At 34.5% G+C, this 16,022-nt stretch overlaps 1 protein-coding gene across 1 annotated transcript; it reads right to left on the bottom strand.

The window, feature by feature from the left end:
* Positions 1-59: 59 nt before the first annotated feature.
* LOC149385344 (uncharacterized) lies at positions 60-3,049 on the bottom strand. Its single transcript, XM_089626301.1, has 5 exons — positions 3,045-3,049; positions 2,568-2,970; positions 2,046-2,495; positions 1,154-1,442; positions 60-456 (listed from the first exon to the last, which is right to left on the bottom strand). Exons 1-5 carry the CDS (start codon positions 3,047-3,049, stop codon positions 320-322), a joined length of 1,284 nt encoding a protein of 427 aa, XP_089482427.1. The 3' UTR covers positions 60-319.
* Positions 3,050-16,022: the final 12,973 nt, after the last annotated feature.

The following is a 16,022-nucleotide window of genomic DNA, read 5'->3' as shown; positions in this document are numbered from 1 at the left end:
AAAATCAAATTCAAACGCCTGAAGAGAAATTAAATCCTAAAATGATCCGATCTATTGCAAACTGAGTCTGATCATTTTATAATTTCAACTCAATGTACATCATACAATTTCTAACTCATACAGAAAAACTACACTTTCTTCTGAGTAGATATGCTACATAGGTTTAACGCAAAACATCAAAGGAACAAACAAGCTTGTTCCACATAGACGCAACTTATTCGAACCAAAAACTAGCTCTTAAATGCACGCTTATATACATGTAATTAATTAGTTGAACAGAGCTTAACACGATCTCATGTTGGTGATATATATGTATAGTCTAAGAAATACCAATTGTCTTGTTGAGCAGCCAAAGCAACAGAGCAAGCTGAATCCCAAACGTGGAGTGAATCAATGTTCTGTCTAGCATGAATCCATACACTGTAATTCCTGCTCGGTTGTTCTCAAAATACGTCACTGCAAAAATAAATAAATAAAGGGTGTTATATGAAAATAACTAATTGAAACTAATAAATTTGAACAATAAGATTTGTCCAAAATCATAAAACTGACAAAAAAAAATGTGGATATTAATTTTTTTTTCCTGATAAATTATTTAAAGTGGTAAAATGCTTATATACAACATCAATATATTTTTATTGGCAGTGTTAAAAAAAATGACAACATAATTTGGCTGTTTTACTTAAAAATTTGGCTTTTTTTTTAATTAAATCATTTTAAATTAATATTTTTTGTTTTATTTTTTATAACATAATAAATAAAGAAATTTTTTACAAAACTTCCATTTAAAATAAATTCATTATTAAAATTATTCAAAATTTCAAAAAATTTATTAAATTAGCTTAGATTTTGTTCTAAAGAGAATTGACACTCTCGTTAAAACTTTTGACAAGTTATACAAGTAATTTATCACTTTCAGAAAATTTAATTACAACATAAAAAAATATATATTCAATGAAATATGATATTTGTATATTTCCGAAATTCCACTAATCTTACACAAATTTTAATTATTTAACAAATCCATTCATTTCATTGGCTTAATACTTACTTGGTCTAGTAAATTTAGATCAACTAATTAACTTTATTCTGCCAGATATAAGAGTCACTATAAACGAACAAAGGAAAAAAGAATTAGAAGCATTGCTCTTACCTAAGGCTAGTCTCTTCTGGAACGAGATTGTGTGTGCGAAATTCGGCGTAAACCTTGTGTCGCTCAAGTCGTCATCATCCTCGGAGTCGTGTTCGAGGTTGGGCGGGAAAACTTGATCTGAAGAAACTTGCGGAGTTGGGTTTTCGACGTCAATTTTATCAAAAGTGTTAGTTGTGGCACAAATGTGCCATTTAGCCGCGAGCCCAGATATTGACTGTGCTCGGTGAGTCACTTTTGTTGCACTGCGTAGACATATGAATAGCCCCGTCACAATGCTGATTGAGCACAACTACACATCGTTTAAAAAAAACAAACAAAAACTAGAATTGTTAGATAAAATAATAGAGAATATACCTGGGTAAGTCTCGCACAAAACTAGTTCATTCTATCCTAAATTATTATATCACACCAATTATTAATAGTAATTTATTACCCCTAAAAAATTGTTTAGATGAATAAAACAATAGAGAATAGACCTGGCTAAGCCTCACCCAAAATTTATTCATTCCATCCTAGATTATTATGTCATACATATATTTATTTATAGACGATTCATTTAAAGGCAATTAAATCAGTAGCTCAATAGTCCACACTTTTTTATTTTTTAAAAAATAGTTTAAATTTCATTTTATTAAAAAAAAAGCCCAATAGGCCGACAATAAATTAATTAATTAAAGATTAAAATTTACTATTGTTTAATTAATTGATTTATTGCGGATATAATGGACTATTTTTTTTCAATAAAATGAAATTTTGACAAAAAAAAAAAAAAAAAAAACTAGAAAAATAACTTGTTGCAACAAATATTTTATTAATTTAACTATTTTTTTATAAAAAAAAATTTAGTTAACAATTTAGCTATTTTATTGACTGAAGTCATGAGAAAGAGTACCACAAGTTCCCCGGCCTTTAAAATATTGACATGAGCTCTAGATCGGGTTGTCATGAGAAGCCCTGTGAGTTGACTCGCGGTCACCAGAATCAGAGCGAGCAAGATAAAGAGACGAAATGTGTGGCTTATGGCCCGCAAATTCCTTCGCACAGTGAGGTGCTCAAGGAGGATCGAACCCACGTCGGTTTCTTTCTGAAAAACCTGAGCAAACTCTTCGAGTCTCAGTATTTGGAGTTGGCAGAGGATCTGGAAGAGAAAGCAGACGAGGAAGATTATCCCGATCCTGTAGAGCCACGAGACGAGCTCCAACATGCACAGAACAACGTTGCTCACGTAGATATTGCCGTAATGTGGTATGTCACTCCCTCCTGAGACGTACCACCAGATTTTGTACGTAATCTCCGCAGTGAAATACGTGAATGTTACTATCAACAAGACCTTCATGGATTTCTGCAAAACAGAGCACAAGTTAAAATACAAAACAAGCGATACTGATTCAAACTGAGCTGGCGGCTTTATTACCCTGCGTTGTTGATCGTAACGGAACCGGACCATATCGCTTGGGTGACAGAGCTTGTCGACGAAGAGGAACTTGCTGAGGCCGTGCCTGCGAGTCCAGCGAGAGAGGCAGAGGAAGGAGAGAGTGGCGAAGAGTGAGAGAGAGGTCTGAGATGACACGTGGTAGGGCCGGCTGTGGTTGGCGTCGCAGGCTGAGCATTGGAGAAGAAAGTGCGCCGCCACCGGAACTCCATAACCGAGCACGGCCAAGGCGATCCACGATATCGCCGATCTCCAGAAGCTTGATTGGTCCACACAAAACCACCGCATGATCGATCGGAGCAGCCAAAGCTCCATCCCTGCCGTCATAGCACCCTTGTCTCTGTCTCCTTTAAGCGCAGCCTTGTCTCTGTCTCCTTTCAGCTTACTAAAGACACGGATCAGAGAGAGTTTCTGAATGTATTGTGTTACTACTGATATCAAATAGATTAATAAAATTACGTCATTGCTTATATAATAAGTAGACGTTAGGTAACGACAAGCCTAATACTTTAAAACGTCTGCACGCCAGCTCAGCACTCCCACGATGGCACTTCACTAAATACACCTCCCATCTAAAGATGGGCTGATTGACCAAGTATGATCAATAAATGCGTAGCCGGTTAAATTGAACCTTGTTATTGTAACCAAGTATTTTATATAATATCAATTGCGTGACCTTTGTGGTAAACATTTGAGTACGGTCTATTCATCACATTTGAAATAATAGATAGGTATAGGTTCATTTGGGTTTGAAACCATTTTCAGCCCAGCTACGAAATCTTTTAACTATACCACGTCCTCTTTAATTGCCTATACTGCACTATTCGGGGCGGAAATTTTATGTACGTACTTTCGCACCGGCAAAAATTTATTTATTATAGATAGGATCTTATTACTTGAATAAATGGATAATGAGTAAAATACGAGTATTATCCATTAAAATTATATATGAGTATGGGTATGGCATGATTTTCAAGTACCATACACATATTCTATACGTTTAAAATTATTAATATATTTTTGAATTTTAAGCAAATTTTAGTGTACACATTTATCAATTTAAGTATATTTTAGATTTATTTATTTTTTTATTAATAAATTTAATATTAAATGAGTAAAAAAGAAATACTCATGGATTATCCAGTACCCTTTCGAGTTTTACCCAAGCCTAGATTCATTAAAAATAAATGAGTATGGATAAGATATGTTAAAAAAAAAAAAAAAAAAAAATTCGTGGGTACGGTCTGATTTTGCAAGACCCTACCCAAACCTATCCATTGCCATCTTTATACACTATATGTTTACTTTTTTTGGCGTCTATAGCTGAATTAGCGATACAACATTGTTTAATACTTTTCAGATAATCACGCATAATCATTAAGAATGAATGTACTAATTTATTCGTTGATTTTAAAAGGTTGTAGTCAGCTTGAAAATCTAATTCGTTCTATTTTGTGTAACCAAAGTCACTATATGTGTAACTAGCATAAAATTCTTAGTCGTAATTGTATATGTTTATGTTAGAGTGTGATCTAATCATCATTAGCCACATGGACAAGTAAGCAGCGTTTGAAATAGGGCAGAAGACTGTTGGATCATCTCAGCGTGTGCAACAAGGCAATTTGTTTAAGCTCTTTAAATAGCTAAGATGAGTTGTAACTAGTTTCATTCCATAATTCTCATATCTTGTGAGTTTAGAGAGAGAAACAAAATCTTGAGAGAGAACAAACACGAAATGTGGAAAGGCTTTGTAATTATGTAAACAAGAAAAGTTATTCATCTTAGTGATAGTGAAGTACCCCGAAGACTGGAGTAGTTCGTTTGGTGTCCAAACCAGGATAAATTTTTGTGTCCCCTATTCTATTTTCATTTGTGTTCTTGATTGTTGTGTTTGTAATTGTTGCTTGTTGTGCCAGTCACGTATGATGTGTTTGTTTTTTAACACAATTTTGTGACCCAAAGAAGCAATTTTCATAACAATTGGTATCAAAGCCTCATACATATAACAAGAACCAAGAATGGGACTCATGAAGGTCAAAATCGAACGATTCAATGGAAAAAGTGATTTCAGTCTATGGCGCGTGCAGATGAGGGCAATCCTCGTTCAGATGAAGATCCGAGGCACTAGAGGGAGAGAAAGGGTTCCCTGAAACATTGTCGGCGACTGAAAAGAGCGAGGTCCTTTAAATGGCACACATCACTCTTATTCTTCACCTCGGAGACAAAGTAATGAGAGAAGTGTCGAAGGAAAAGTCAGCATAAAGATTTGGTCAAAATTGAAATCTCTCTACACGACGAAATCATTTTTCAATCGCATTCATCTGAAAGGAAGGTTGTTTGGCTTCAAGATCAATGAAGACAAGCAAATCAGCGAAAATCTCGACAAATTCAGCAGGATCATGATCGACCTGGAAAATATTGATGTAAAAATCGACGACGAAGAAGAGGCAGTTATGATCTTGAAAACGCTTCCAAAGTCGTACTCCAATTTTGTTGAAACGATGAAATATGCGATATAATCTCTAACTAGATGAGGTTCAAGTTGCGCTGAAATTGAAGGAACTTGACTTCAAATCTAAGAAGAAGCAAGTTGCAGAAGGTCTTAACATCAGAGGAAAGCCGAAGAAGAATTTTAAGTCGAATTCGAAGAATCGATGGAAGAACATAAAGATTCCACAAAATCTTGGGTTCTTAATAATGGATGTACATACCACATGTCACCAAACAAAAGCTAGTTTGAAGACCCGAAGATTGGAAATGGAGGATTAGTTCTTCTTGGTAACAAGAAGGCTTGCAAGGTCATTGGATCAGATAACATCCGGATCAGAATGTTTGATGGAATTGAGAGAATTTTAGAAAATGTTAGGTTTATACCTGAGCTAGAGAGAAACCTAATATCTCTTGGCACTTTAGATGAAGAAGGTTGATCTTTTCATTATGAAAGTGGAAATCTTTTTGTTTCCAAAGACTCACTTGATGTCATGTAGGGTGTTAAAAACAATGGCCTCTATTTTCTTGTTGGGTCTACTTTGATGGTTTTGCAAATGTGATTGACAGGGATAACACTTCAAGACGGTGGCACTTGAGGCTTGGCCTTGTAAGTGAAAGAGACATGAGTGTTCTTGAGAAGTAAGGATGTTTTGGCTCAAGAAAACTGGAAAAATTGGAATTTTGTGAAAACTGCATTTATGGGAAAGCTTCAACAAAGTTGTACACAAAACTAAAGCCATCCTCGATTACATCAACTCAGATCTTTGGGGACCATCTAAGGTCTCATCACATGATGGTAACATGTATTACATGTCTTTGATAGATGATTATTCTAGACGTGTATGGGTATATCTGATGGAGCACAAGAGTCATGTCTTTTAAACCTTAAAAGATTAGAAGACCATGGTTAAAAACCAAACCGGTAAACAGGTTAAAAGGTTGAGAACAGTAATGGTCTTGAATTTTGTGCTGATGTTTTCAGTGAGTTTTGTATAAAAACATGTATTCACATACACCACACAGTTGTGCACACACCACAAAAAAATGGCTTGGCTGAGAGATTCAATAGGACCATCATGGAAAGTGTTAGATGCATGATGTTACACGCCAAATTGCCAAACTCTTTCTGAGGAGAAGCATGCTAACTGATAAACAGATGTTCTTGTTAGGAATTCTTGCCCACGGGAGATTATAAATAAATGACTACTAAATAGAATAATGGTTTACTTTATTAGCATCATATGATTAGTGGGTTGAGATCTGAATATCAGAATCAATAGCAACTATCATCCACAGCCTACGTATTAAACTGAGTCACATGATGGGCACCTGAGTTCGGGCGGTGTTACTAAAACATGGTCGATGACTGATACATGCCTGGACAGCTGTATCTAAAGTCATATATTCGGAACACTAGTGAAGGTTGATCACGACGTGCAAGCATTCTACACTTGTGGTAAGTGTACGACCCGGACAGACTTTGGTTGTAGATGTGTCATTGAAGTACCGTTGCGACACACTAACCGGGATCGCTATGATGATCACATTGAGACTTGATCTAAATTTTGAAGTGATCGTGGACACTGGATCATGTTACCGCCCTCTTTGACTCATTCGCTAAAAGGCTACTATCATGCTAATCATAGCTTATGTCTTAGGAGTTTCGGGGTATGATTCAATTGGGAAGTGGTTGACAGATATAGAATCCAGCTTTCCTTATAGAAGATCGATGTTCATTCACCTAATGGTTGATTCCAAAACCGATAGATTGCTGGCACTTCCGAAGTTTGTACGTTCGGAAGAATCTTTCGCTGGGGAAGCAACAATGTTTAGGGTATATATGTATCAAGAAAGGTATAACAGATTAATTGACATTTCTTGATACGGGTTGAACCTGGAGGATCTTGATCACATACTGACTAGATCGATGGACACTCGTCACGATGAGTAAATATAATTCTAGTATAAAGGAGAATTCAGTCTTGGTGTACCTAAGTGGAGTCTGACCAATATTAGACAAATCGATGTGGAAAAGAGAAATGACTTTTTCGTCTTTCCATCGGATTTGTTAAGTTTCTATTACTAGGTCCATAGTCCCCGATTCGGTTTCGATAAGACGAATAAAGAACCTCTAATAATAATGTGTTTCATTATTATAATCTCACTAGCTGTAATTGTGATTGAGATCATCAATTCTGAAATATGGGTATTTGCATAATTAAATAATTATCTATGGTATTATTAGTTATTTATTGTTTGATCAAGTAAACAATTAATCAATTACTTATTTGTTTATTGTTGGATCAAATAAATAATTAATTGGGCTTTGAGCAATGAGCTTTGCACAATATGAGATGGACAAATTTTAAGGAGATTTGGGCACAAGATTTGCACCAAATCCCCTTGGCCGTATGCCTCTAATTGCGTCCATAACATAAAAAATAGTTACCAATATTTTCTCCTTAGTGTTTAAATAAAGGAGAGAAAAATATTTAAAATGAAATAATATATTGTCATTTATTCTCTCTCATGAATATTTTGAGAGAATAATATTTAAAAGGAAATAAGATATTGTCTTTTATTCTCTCTCATGAATATTATGAGAGAATAATATTTAAAATGAAATAAGATATTGTCTTTTATTCTCTCTCATGAATATTAGGAGAGAATGATATTTCAAAGGAAATAAGATATTTCCTTTATTCTCTCATTAATAAATATTCTCTATTTAAACAGGAAATAAAATCTCATAGATATTGATCTGATGGCTAAGAGAAAAAGTAGGATTCATAAGATGTGATCCAAGGGCCAAACTTTAATTCACTAGTGTGAACACAATAAAAAAAATAATATATTTTGGAAACTATCAAGAATATATCATTTCCACTACTATAAATAGGGGTTCATGAGAAGAGAAAAATAAGCTTTTGGAAGTCCAAAAATTCGTCCAACACATGTGTGTGGCCGATTCTCTCTCTCTCTCTCTCTCTCTCTCTCTCTATATATATATATATATATATCTATCTATCTCTACCCCTTGGAATTGCTCTATTCCGTTCTTAGAAAATAAGAGTGAGATCTTGAAACAATATTTGTTTCTTAATCATGTGAGATTAAAGAGTGTGGTCCCACGTCGTATTTCTTTATTCGTCCGAAGATTACGTTTCGGAAGACTAACGTGTCATCAAGAGGAGTACGAGGATCTGAAAGCTTGAAGAAGGAGATCAAAGCGTTCAAAGACGAGGATCTGAAAGCTTAAAGAATGAGATCAATGCGATCAAAGGTGGGGATCTGAAAGCTTTAAGAAGGAGATCAGGGCGTTTGAAGACGGATTGTGAAAACTAGAAGTTTCTATTCATGAGCCCAAGCTGTAAGTTCTCTATGAGTCTTGTTCTTTGCTCTTATTGGTTGCTTGACATGTTTGAATGCTTTCATTAAATTAATTAATAAGTAAATCTAGATCTTGTTAGATAACCATACATTTAACAAAAAATTAGCAAAATAGCCAACTCAAACCTTAGAAATTGCTAAATAGCTAAGGTTTTGTAAATATTAAGTAAATAGTCGCTCGGATGACGTGGCCCAATTACATGTTTTTCTATTCCGAACCATGCCCTTTTAAAATTTTAAATTCTGAAATTTTTTAATTTTGCATTGTTTTGTATTTTCGGAAGTTTTATATGAGTGAATTTCAAAAAGTTCCTTATTTGTAGCAACTATTTAAACGTGGCTGACTATTTGTTGAATGGTTTCCTTATATATTTTTTCTTTATTCTTTTTTTTACTGTTCTATTTATTTGTTTACTTTTTAATTTAATGGTCGAAAATCATTCACATGTCTGAACATATCACTGATCCTCAAGATGGCTGGGTTTTCTTTGAATGAATCAAGTGGTGTATTTTTCTCATTTTTTTTAATTTTAGTCTATTCTCGCAACGGTTTACATAAAATTACTTTTGTATTTACGTATATTTACTGTCGTTGTTATGTTGCAGTGAAGCTTTTTGAACGTCAATAGCTGGAAAACCATAACCCATTGTCAGGTGGTGTAAATACAGAATGTAATCAAAATGATTTACAAACTGTTTTCAGTAGACGGCGTTATTATGAGCTTCTATATCTGACGGCAGCTTTTTTCGTTCTCGTCATCGTGGTTGAGCCCTATTAACCCTGTTTTACAGTAAATACGTGTTAATATTCCAATTTAGTTATAACAAATTCATAACTAGACATATTATGCAGTAAATATATGTAAATATACAAACACACATCAAGCCATTCACAATAGTCGGATCATCAAATTTCATTGCAATGATTAGGGTTTTGGGATAAATTTAGGAAACACGAACATTAACAACCGACACATTACCCAGAGGAAGAAGAATACTTTACACCATTTTATTTCATAACCGCTCCAAAAAAAATCACTTTTTCATTGTTTTATTGTGTAAATCGATGATTAAAAATTGTAAATACGAGTTAATAGGAATAACTCTACACATGCATACCAGTTTGAGATCTTGTGGTCGAAATAGTTCGTCGGAGAAGATGAATACAGTTCGTCGGGGAAGAGTGAAGCGATTTGGAATATTTTTGGGAGAATTTTTTTTTTCTTAATGGCCGAGAGATATGCGGTTGTGAAGTTGGACGGTTTTCAAATAAATGTAATTAATGTCCTCGATTCTCGGAATCACGTTTCATTTTTTTTTAAAGTCAACATGTGTGACGATTGGGAGGGAAAATTTATGGGTGTTTCTGTAAATTTGGACATGCAGTTAATGACAACTGGCTATTTACTTAATATTTACAAAACCTTAGCTATTTAGCAATTTTTAAGGTTTGAGTTGGCTATTTTGCTAAATTACCCTACATTTAATTAGCTCTTGTTAGTGTAATTAATTTATTCCGCAACTTATATGGTTATCAAGGTGAGCACATAATTACAACAAGTGGTATTGGAGCGATTGTTCGTGTCCGATAACGCTCGTGTTTCTCCAACAAGCGCCCCCCCCCCCCCCCCCCCCCCCCCCCCCCCCCCTTACTGTCATTGGTCTCAAAACCCCAATGAAAATGTGATCATCTCATCACTCGAGTTGCTGTGCTATAGTGGCTTTTCTTTATTGGGTTTTATTCTAAAACAGTTTATTGGGGTTATTCATAAGTTGTAAATTAAAGGTTTCCGGGTTCGAAAAAGCATTTAATACTCCATAATTTTGTGAAGGGATTTTAGTAATACATTATAAACACTCGAGCTCTCGTTGTCATTACTTACTCTGTATAAACATGGCTGCATAAGTTAACATTGTTAACATAAAACTAATACATTATAAAGTCCAAACTTTTATATTTATAATACAGAAATAATTTTTCAACGGAAACCGGCTTGCAAAAAAATAGTAATGAACTGTTTATTTATTTTTTGTGCATAATATTATAAAATTCATGGTTTTTAAATATGTATATTTTATCAATGTTTAAGCTAGTAACATATATAAATAAGCTTTTCAATAATAGAAAATTTGATTCAGATAGTAAATTATACGAGGTTATGTTAAAACTAATTATAACATGTAAAACTATGAGAATTTATATTAAACATGTCGTCATCAAACTATTATGGTATTCTAAACTAGCCAATGTTTCCTATCTTGTTATAAAAATTATTCAAATATCAATTATATACAATATTGAACTTAACATTTTTTTTTTTTGTGTGTGTAGTAAGTTATCGAATCTTTTGAATCCCTTGATTATAGCAATTGCTTAGGTATATATAATTTTGTATCCATTTTTCTTTTAATCAACTCTCATTGACTTTGTTTTGCTTTTTATCTCTCCATCATTATTTTAAATAAATCTCGTTCCCATTCTGTTGTCGAAGCTGCTAGTTGTCAATTGACGAGGCACTTCAAATTTGCGGTCATTAGAAACGAAATTTGTGGGGGCTTGATAAGAGATTCAACAGGCTCTCGATGATTGGATGATATAGAACCAATCGTTTTAAAGAAGTAACATGGTGGGAGGTGATGGTTCTCTCCTTAGTTTTTAAAATATTTTTTGGGGTATATGTCACACCAATTTATTTTTATACGGTCAGGTATTAGAAGGCTGTATATATATGTCTTCCCGTACACGTCATGGAGCACTATCTTTTTCGTGCATAATTAACTTCCGTTTTGTTCTTTGTTGTTGTGGCTGAAAATTGGACAACGTTGAAGACTTTGAGCCATTCGACCTAATATCGGATCAAGTGGCCGTACCCGAGTTAGATTTATAAGAACTCGAAAGTCACAAGTTCTCTTTCCTAGCTCAAGAACGTTATTAATTCGTTGCGGAGACTTGAGAATAAGAAGAAGAAAAAAAAATAAACTAAAGGGGCGCAAAGGCGGTTCCTCCAACGCGCGTTCCGACACTCAACGTTAGTCTGGTTGCTATGAGTGGAGTGGGGGCGCCGTTATTCGTAGAGAATATTTGAGAGAATCGAGCTTGATCAGAGTGAAAGAAAGTGCGGAGGGTCCTCGACAGCGTTTCACAACTCTGAAATCGAGTGATAGTGAGAGAAAGAATTGTATACCTTTTTTCCCTCTGAGGAGAGGGGTGTTTATAGCGGTTGAAGGGCTGAAAAAAGCCCCAAAAATCGGATTGGGTCAAGGAAAAACGCGCACAGAATAAAAATCAAGCGCGCTCACCTGATTTTTAACATGGCACGGCGCACTATACATTGGGCGCGGTGCGCCGTATGCCATGTGCGACGCACAATGGAGCTTTTTGTTCATTTCTTCGTTTTTTCTGGCCTTTTTTTGTGAGCTCGTCTTGTATGGACTTTTTAGCCTTTTTGGATCTCATTTGGGCATTTGACATGAAATTTCTTATCCGTCCAAAGAAATTTAATAATTTCCAAAAACGTTGAGTTCCGACTCCCTTTTTTATTTATAATTTATCGAGGCCAACCATACGTAGTTTTGGTTATCGTATTTACGTTAACCTTTTATAAGACACTTAGCCTTAAGTTTTATGTTAGGGCGTCCTTAATACGAAAGAATTTCCAAACATTATGTAATTTTCAAACACTTAGCCAATATGCATTGCTTTTGTTCAAAAAACAAAGAACAGTTGTTTAATCTATCTCAATCCCTGCTTCCTTTGACAAATTTATTTCTTAATATGGAAGGGGTCTCCAAACATCAATGACAATTGTCATTGAATGAATGAAGGCTTACGTTGTCCTTTATGTTTTTGTATTTATCTATTTCTTTGACTTTTTTGTTTCCTTGTGATTATATTAGACATTTTTTTATGATATTAGTTTGATTTTTTTTTTTAATCGATTATTTGGGCCCCTTTTTCTCTTGGTTATATGGTGGTAATTATGATGATTTGTTCAATTGTGATTGTGATGATTTGTTGTGTTTGTTTACTCTTAAGACGTAGTATTGTTTATATGAAAATAAACACCAAGCAAATGCCCATTAACATTAACAAATAAACAAAGACAACTTTCCATTTATTAATTAACAAACCAAAAACAAATGCTGACTTCCCGACAGACTAGTAAACCAGCGAGCCAACTAGAGCTTATATATACATATATATATATATATATATATATATATATAATATTTGTTGACAAACCAAATATAATCTTTAAAAAAATAAAGGGTTACGAATATAGGTTTGATTAGAAGTCAACAAACCAAATGTGAAGTGTGAATGGGTGGAGAAGAAAACGAGAATGGTTGGGAAGATGAGTGAAGTGAGTTTTTCAATTTTGTAATATAATGGTCATATGCTATACATTTACCTATTTTTGTGGCCTAATTAAGTCGAATCACACTAATTTCTCATATTATCTAGTAACTGGCAATTTTCTATCTTATTTACTTATTATTTATGATTAGCTTATAATCGACATCTCAAAATTAATTTCAAATGTCGATGACCATTTTTTGAAAACTTTTCAAACATCGAGTATAATGCTACGTAAGATGGCTAATATACTAGAATGTCCTAAAACTATAATCTAGTTTTTTAATCATAGGATCTTACCAGAAGAAACAAACTTGTAATATTGTTTTGAACTCACAAATATTTATAATGTGTTGAATCAAAATAAAAACAGATGAAAGTTTCGTCATGATTGTTTGTTTCCTCTTCCTTATATCACTCTCAACTTTCAAGGTGCAATAGTATATGACAAGTTGTGTAATTCTTTTTAGCGCGATCGTTTTTTTATTCAATTGTTAATATTCATCGTGCAACATTGAAAAATAAAAATAAAAAAAATGTACTAATTTGGTTTATGTTCTAAAAATCAGACTTGCTATCATGTTTTGTTTTTTCTTTATCGTCATACAGGACATTACAAAGTCCTTTATATTTATAATACATAAACTGTTTTTCTAATTAGTTTATTCAGCACCGTACATATGACTTGTTTTCTTTATCGTCATTATTTTTTTATTTGTTCTTTATTCGTAATAATTTGTTACTATGTGAAGTTTATTTTGGTTTCATCTACCAAACACATGTAGGTAATATTGTAACTTATTGATGGAGTGTTGTCTTGATTGTCCTTAAAAAACTAGGAAAATAAATATATGAAATTAGGAAAATTAATATTTAAATGAGATAACTAACTACTCTAATATATTAAAATGAATTCCCCCACTAAAGAAATAACTCTGAGACTTTCGCACCGATTTAAACTTAAATTAAAAAGTTCTCCTAATTAATTTCATTACTTTATTTCATTTTGACATTTAGTGAAGCTTTATTCATCAACTATCCTCCTAAAGCTTGTTTGATGGCAAACAAGTTGTTCGAAAATTTGGTTAAATTAATCTAACGATTTCTAAGTCGGAAAATCACCAACAAAAAATATATACCATCGTTTTTTAATTATAGAAAAAATGTAAATCCAATTTAATAAACGACAATAAAGGCCCAATAATAATTGGTCGGGCCGACAAAACACAAATTCAATCCCTCGGATCTGAAGGAGAAAGTAAACATGTACAAGCTCATCATTGAGTTGGATTTTTGTTCAAGTCCAAGGAAATAAAAAAAAAAAAAAAAGACAACAATATTGATTGTGCATCTCGGCCACCGACGCGAATCCTTTCCGCGCATGAGGCCTCGGCCACCCCCACAGCCAGACATCTCTGGCCCTTCGCAATACCCTTGGCCATACTCCTCAGAAAGCTTTTTGAGTCATCGGCCACCTTCTCAACGAGGCCCCTCAGCAAGGTCTCTCCAACGAGATCTTGGATTAGGCCTTTTACTCGAGTTTCTTGGTTAGACTCCTCAGCCAGGCACCTTAGTCTCACCAGGTCCCTCAATATGACATCTCAGTGGCATCGACTCTAGCCTTTCAATCAGGCCCCCCAATCAGCCTCCTTAGTTGAGATATTTACGCCTCATTCACATTGAGGTGACTATGTCTACAACATGCCTATTGAATTTACACCAACCATATTGCTTAGAAGGCTCATCTTGGCATAAGAGTTTTCTTGGTTCACTCTGAATATTAAGCTCATTTGTTGGAGTGCATGTTAGCTTCTTTGAACTCTCTCTCTCTCTCTCTCTCTCTCTCTCTCTCTCAAAAAAAGATACGGGCCAAATACACATCCACCTCATATTCCTATTCAACTAATATTGAACATCGAAGTGCATGTTGAGAGAAATCCATTTGCACTCCACTATCTCATTTTAATTGTTTATCTCCATTTGCGCCCCACTAACCCTGGAGAATCTCTTCACCTATAGTGCATGTTTGATTATAGATGCAATATATCCTTGTTGTGTGTGTTACTAGAACGTATTTGATGACTAGAAAGCAATAGTCAACAAATCCCCTCATGTGGTCTTGAGAATCTTTCCTATGACACTAAGTAGAGTCAATATATCCTCATATTGTTTTGAAATTCTGTTTAGTCAGAGACACGATGTCATACACAATGTAGAGTCAATGTATGCGACAATCTATTCTGATACAATAGATGAAAAATATAATGCAGTGCGTAAAAATAAATGACACAAAGAAATGAAATCCAGTTCGCTGCATTGTCACCTACTCTGGAGAGGCAGTTTGCCCAATGGAAAAAAAAATTCACTATACAAAAATAGTTAATAGTACACAGTGATCGTATATGAACGATCCCCGTCTCAAGACCATTTTCTTATTACTACCAGTTAATTTTAACTCAGACTCCCTCTTAATATGAGATCCCCTCACTTCCACTCTTAAACGTTCTCCCAAGTGTTTGGTAAACTTCGATATCAACGTTTGTGAATACTCAATCACGAAATCACAAAACCCACACAACACTCTAACGTTTAATGAATCTGGAATAGAATCTAGAGAGTTACACCATACATACACCACACAGATAGTTTCTCAAAGTTCATCGATCGTACACGTTTAAGAACCCTAATTGTTTGAATGAATGCGTCAAGACTACTAGGGGCAAAACCATTTCTTTTTATATAGTAGTCAACACCTCTGGAAGTTGAATTAGGGTTTCTTTACCCATTCATGCGTAGAAAATACATGTAGAAGGTCTTCCGCGAATCATTTTGGCGAAACAAGAAACTTGCGAAAAATATAATTATGCGCACAGCGACCAAGATGACTCAACATATCATGGAGCATGTAGCAAGACATCTTGCCGAACAAACTTGCAGTAAAAAGTAAGTCAACAATACACGTAACAACAAGTTCCAATCCATCTCTGACACGTGTATCTAAGTGTTGATCCCAAATAAAAGGAACATTTTAGCGCTGGAATGAGGAGACTCATAACAACCGACAAGTCAAAAACCTCATACAAAGGCCAATGGTCAAGGAGCACTCATTACAATGGCCCTCGCCTTAGTTACTTGGATCATTCTTAACCTCTACGATCCTCACCTCGGTGACTAAACAACCCCAAAATGGAAGCTACTGA

The sequence above is a fragment of the Urtica dioica genome, chromosome 9 (genome assembly GCF_054948205.1).
Source record: "Urtica dioica subsp. dioica isolate 48M chromosome 9, U.dioica_male_clone48M_v1_H2, whole genome shotgun sequence".
Taxonomy (NCBI): Eukaryota; Viridiplantae; Streptophyta; class Magnoliopsida; order Rosales; family Urticaceae; genus Urtica; species Urtica dioica.
This window is presented reverse-complemented; position numbering and strand designations above follow the sequence as displayed.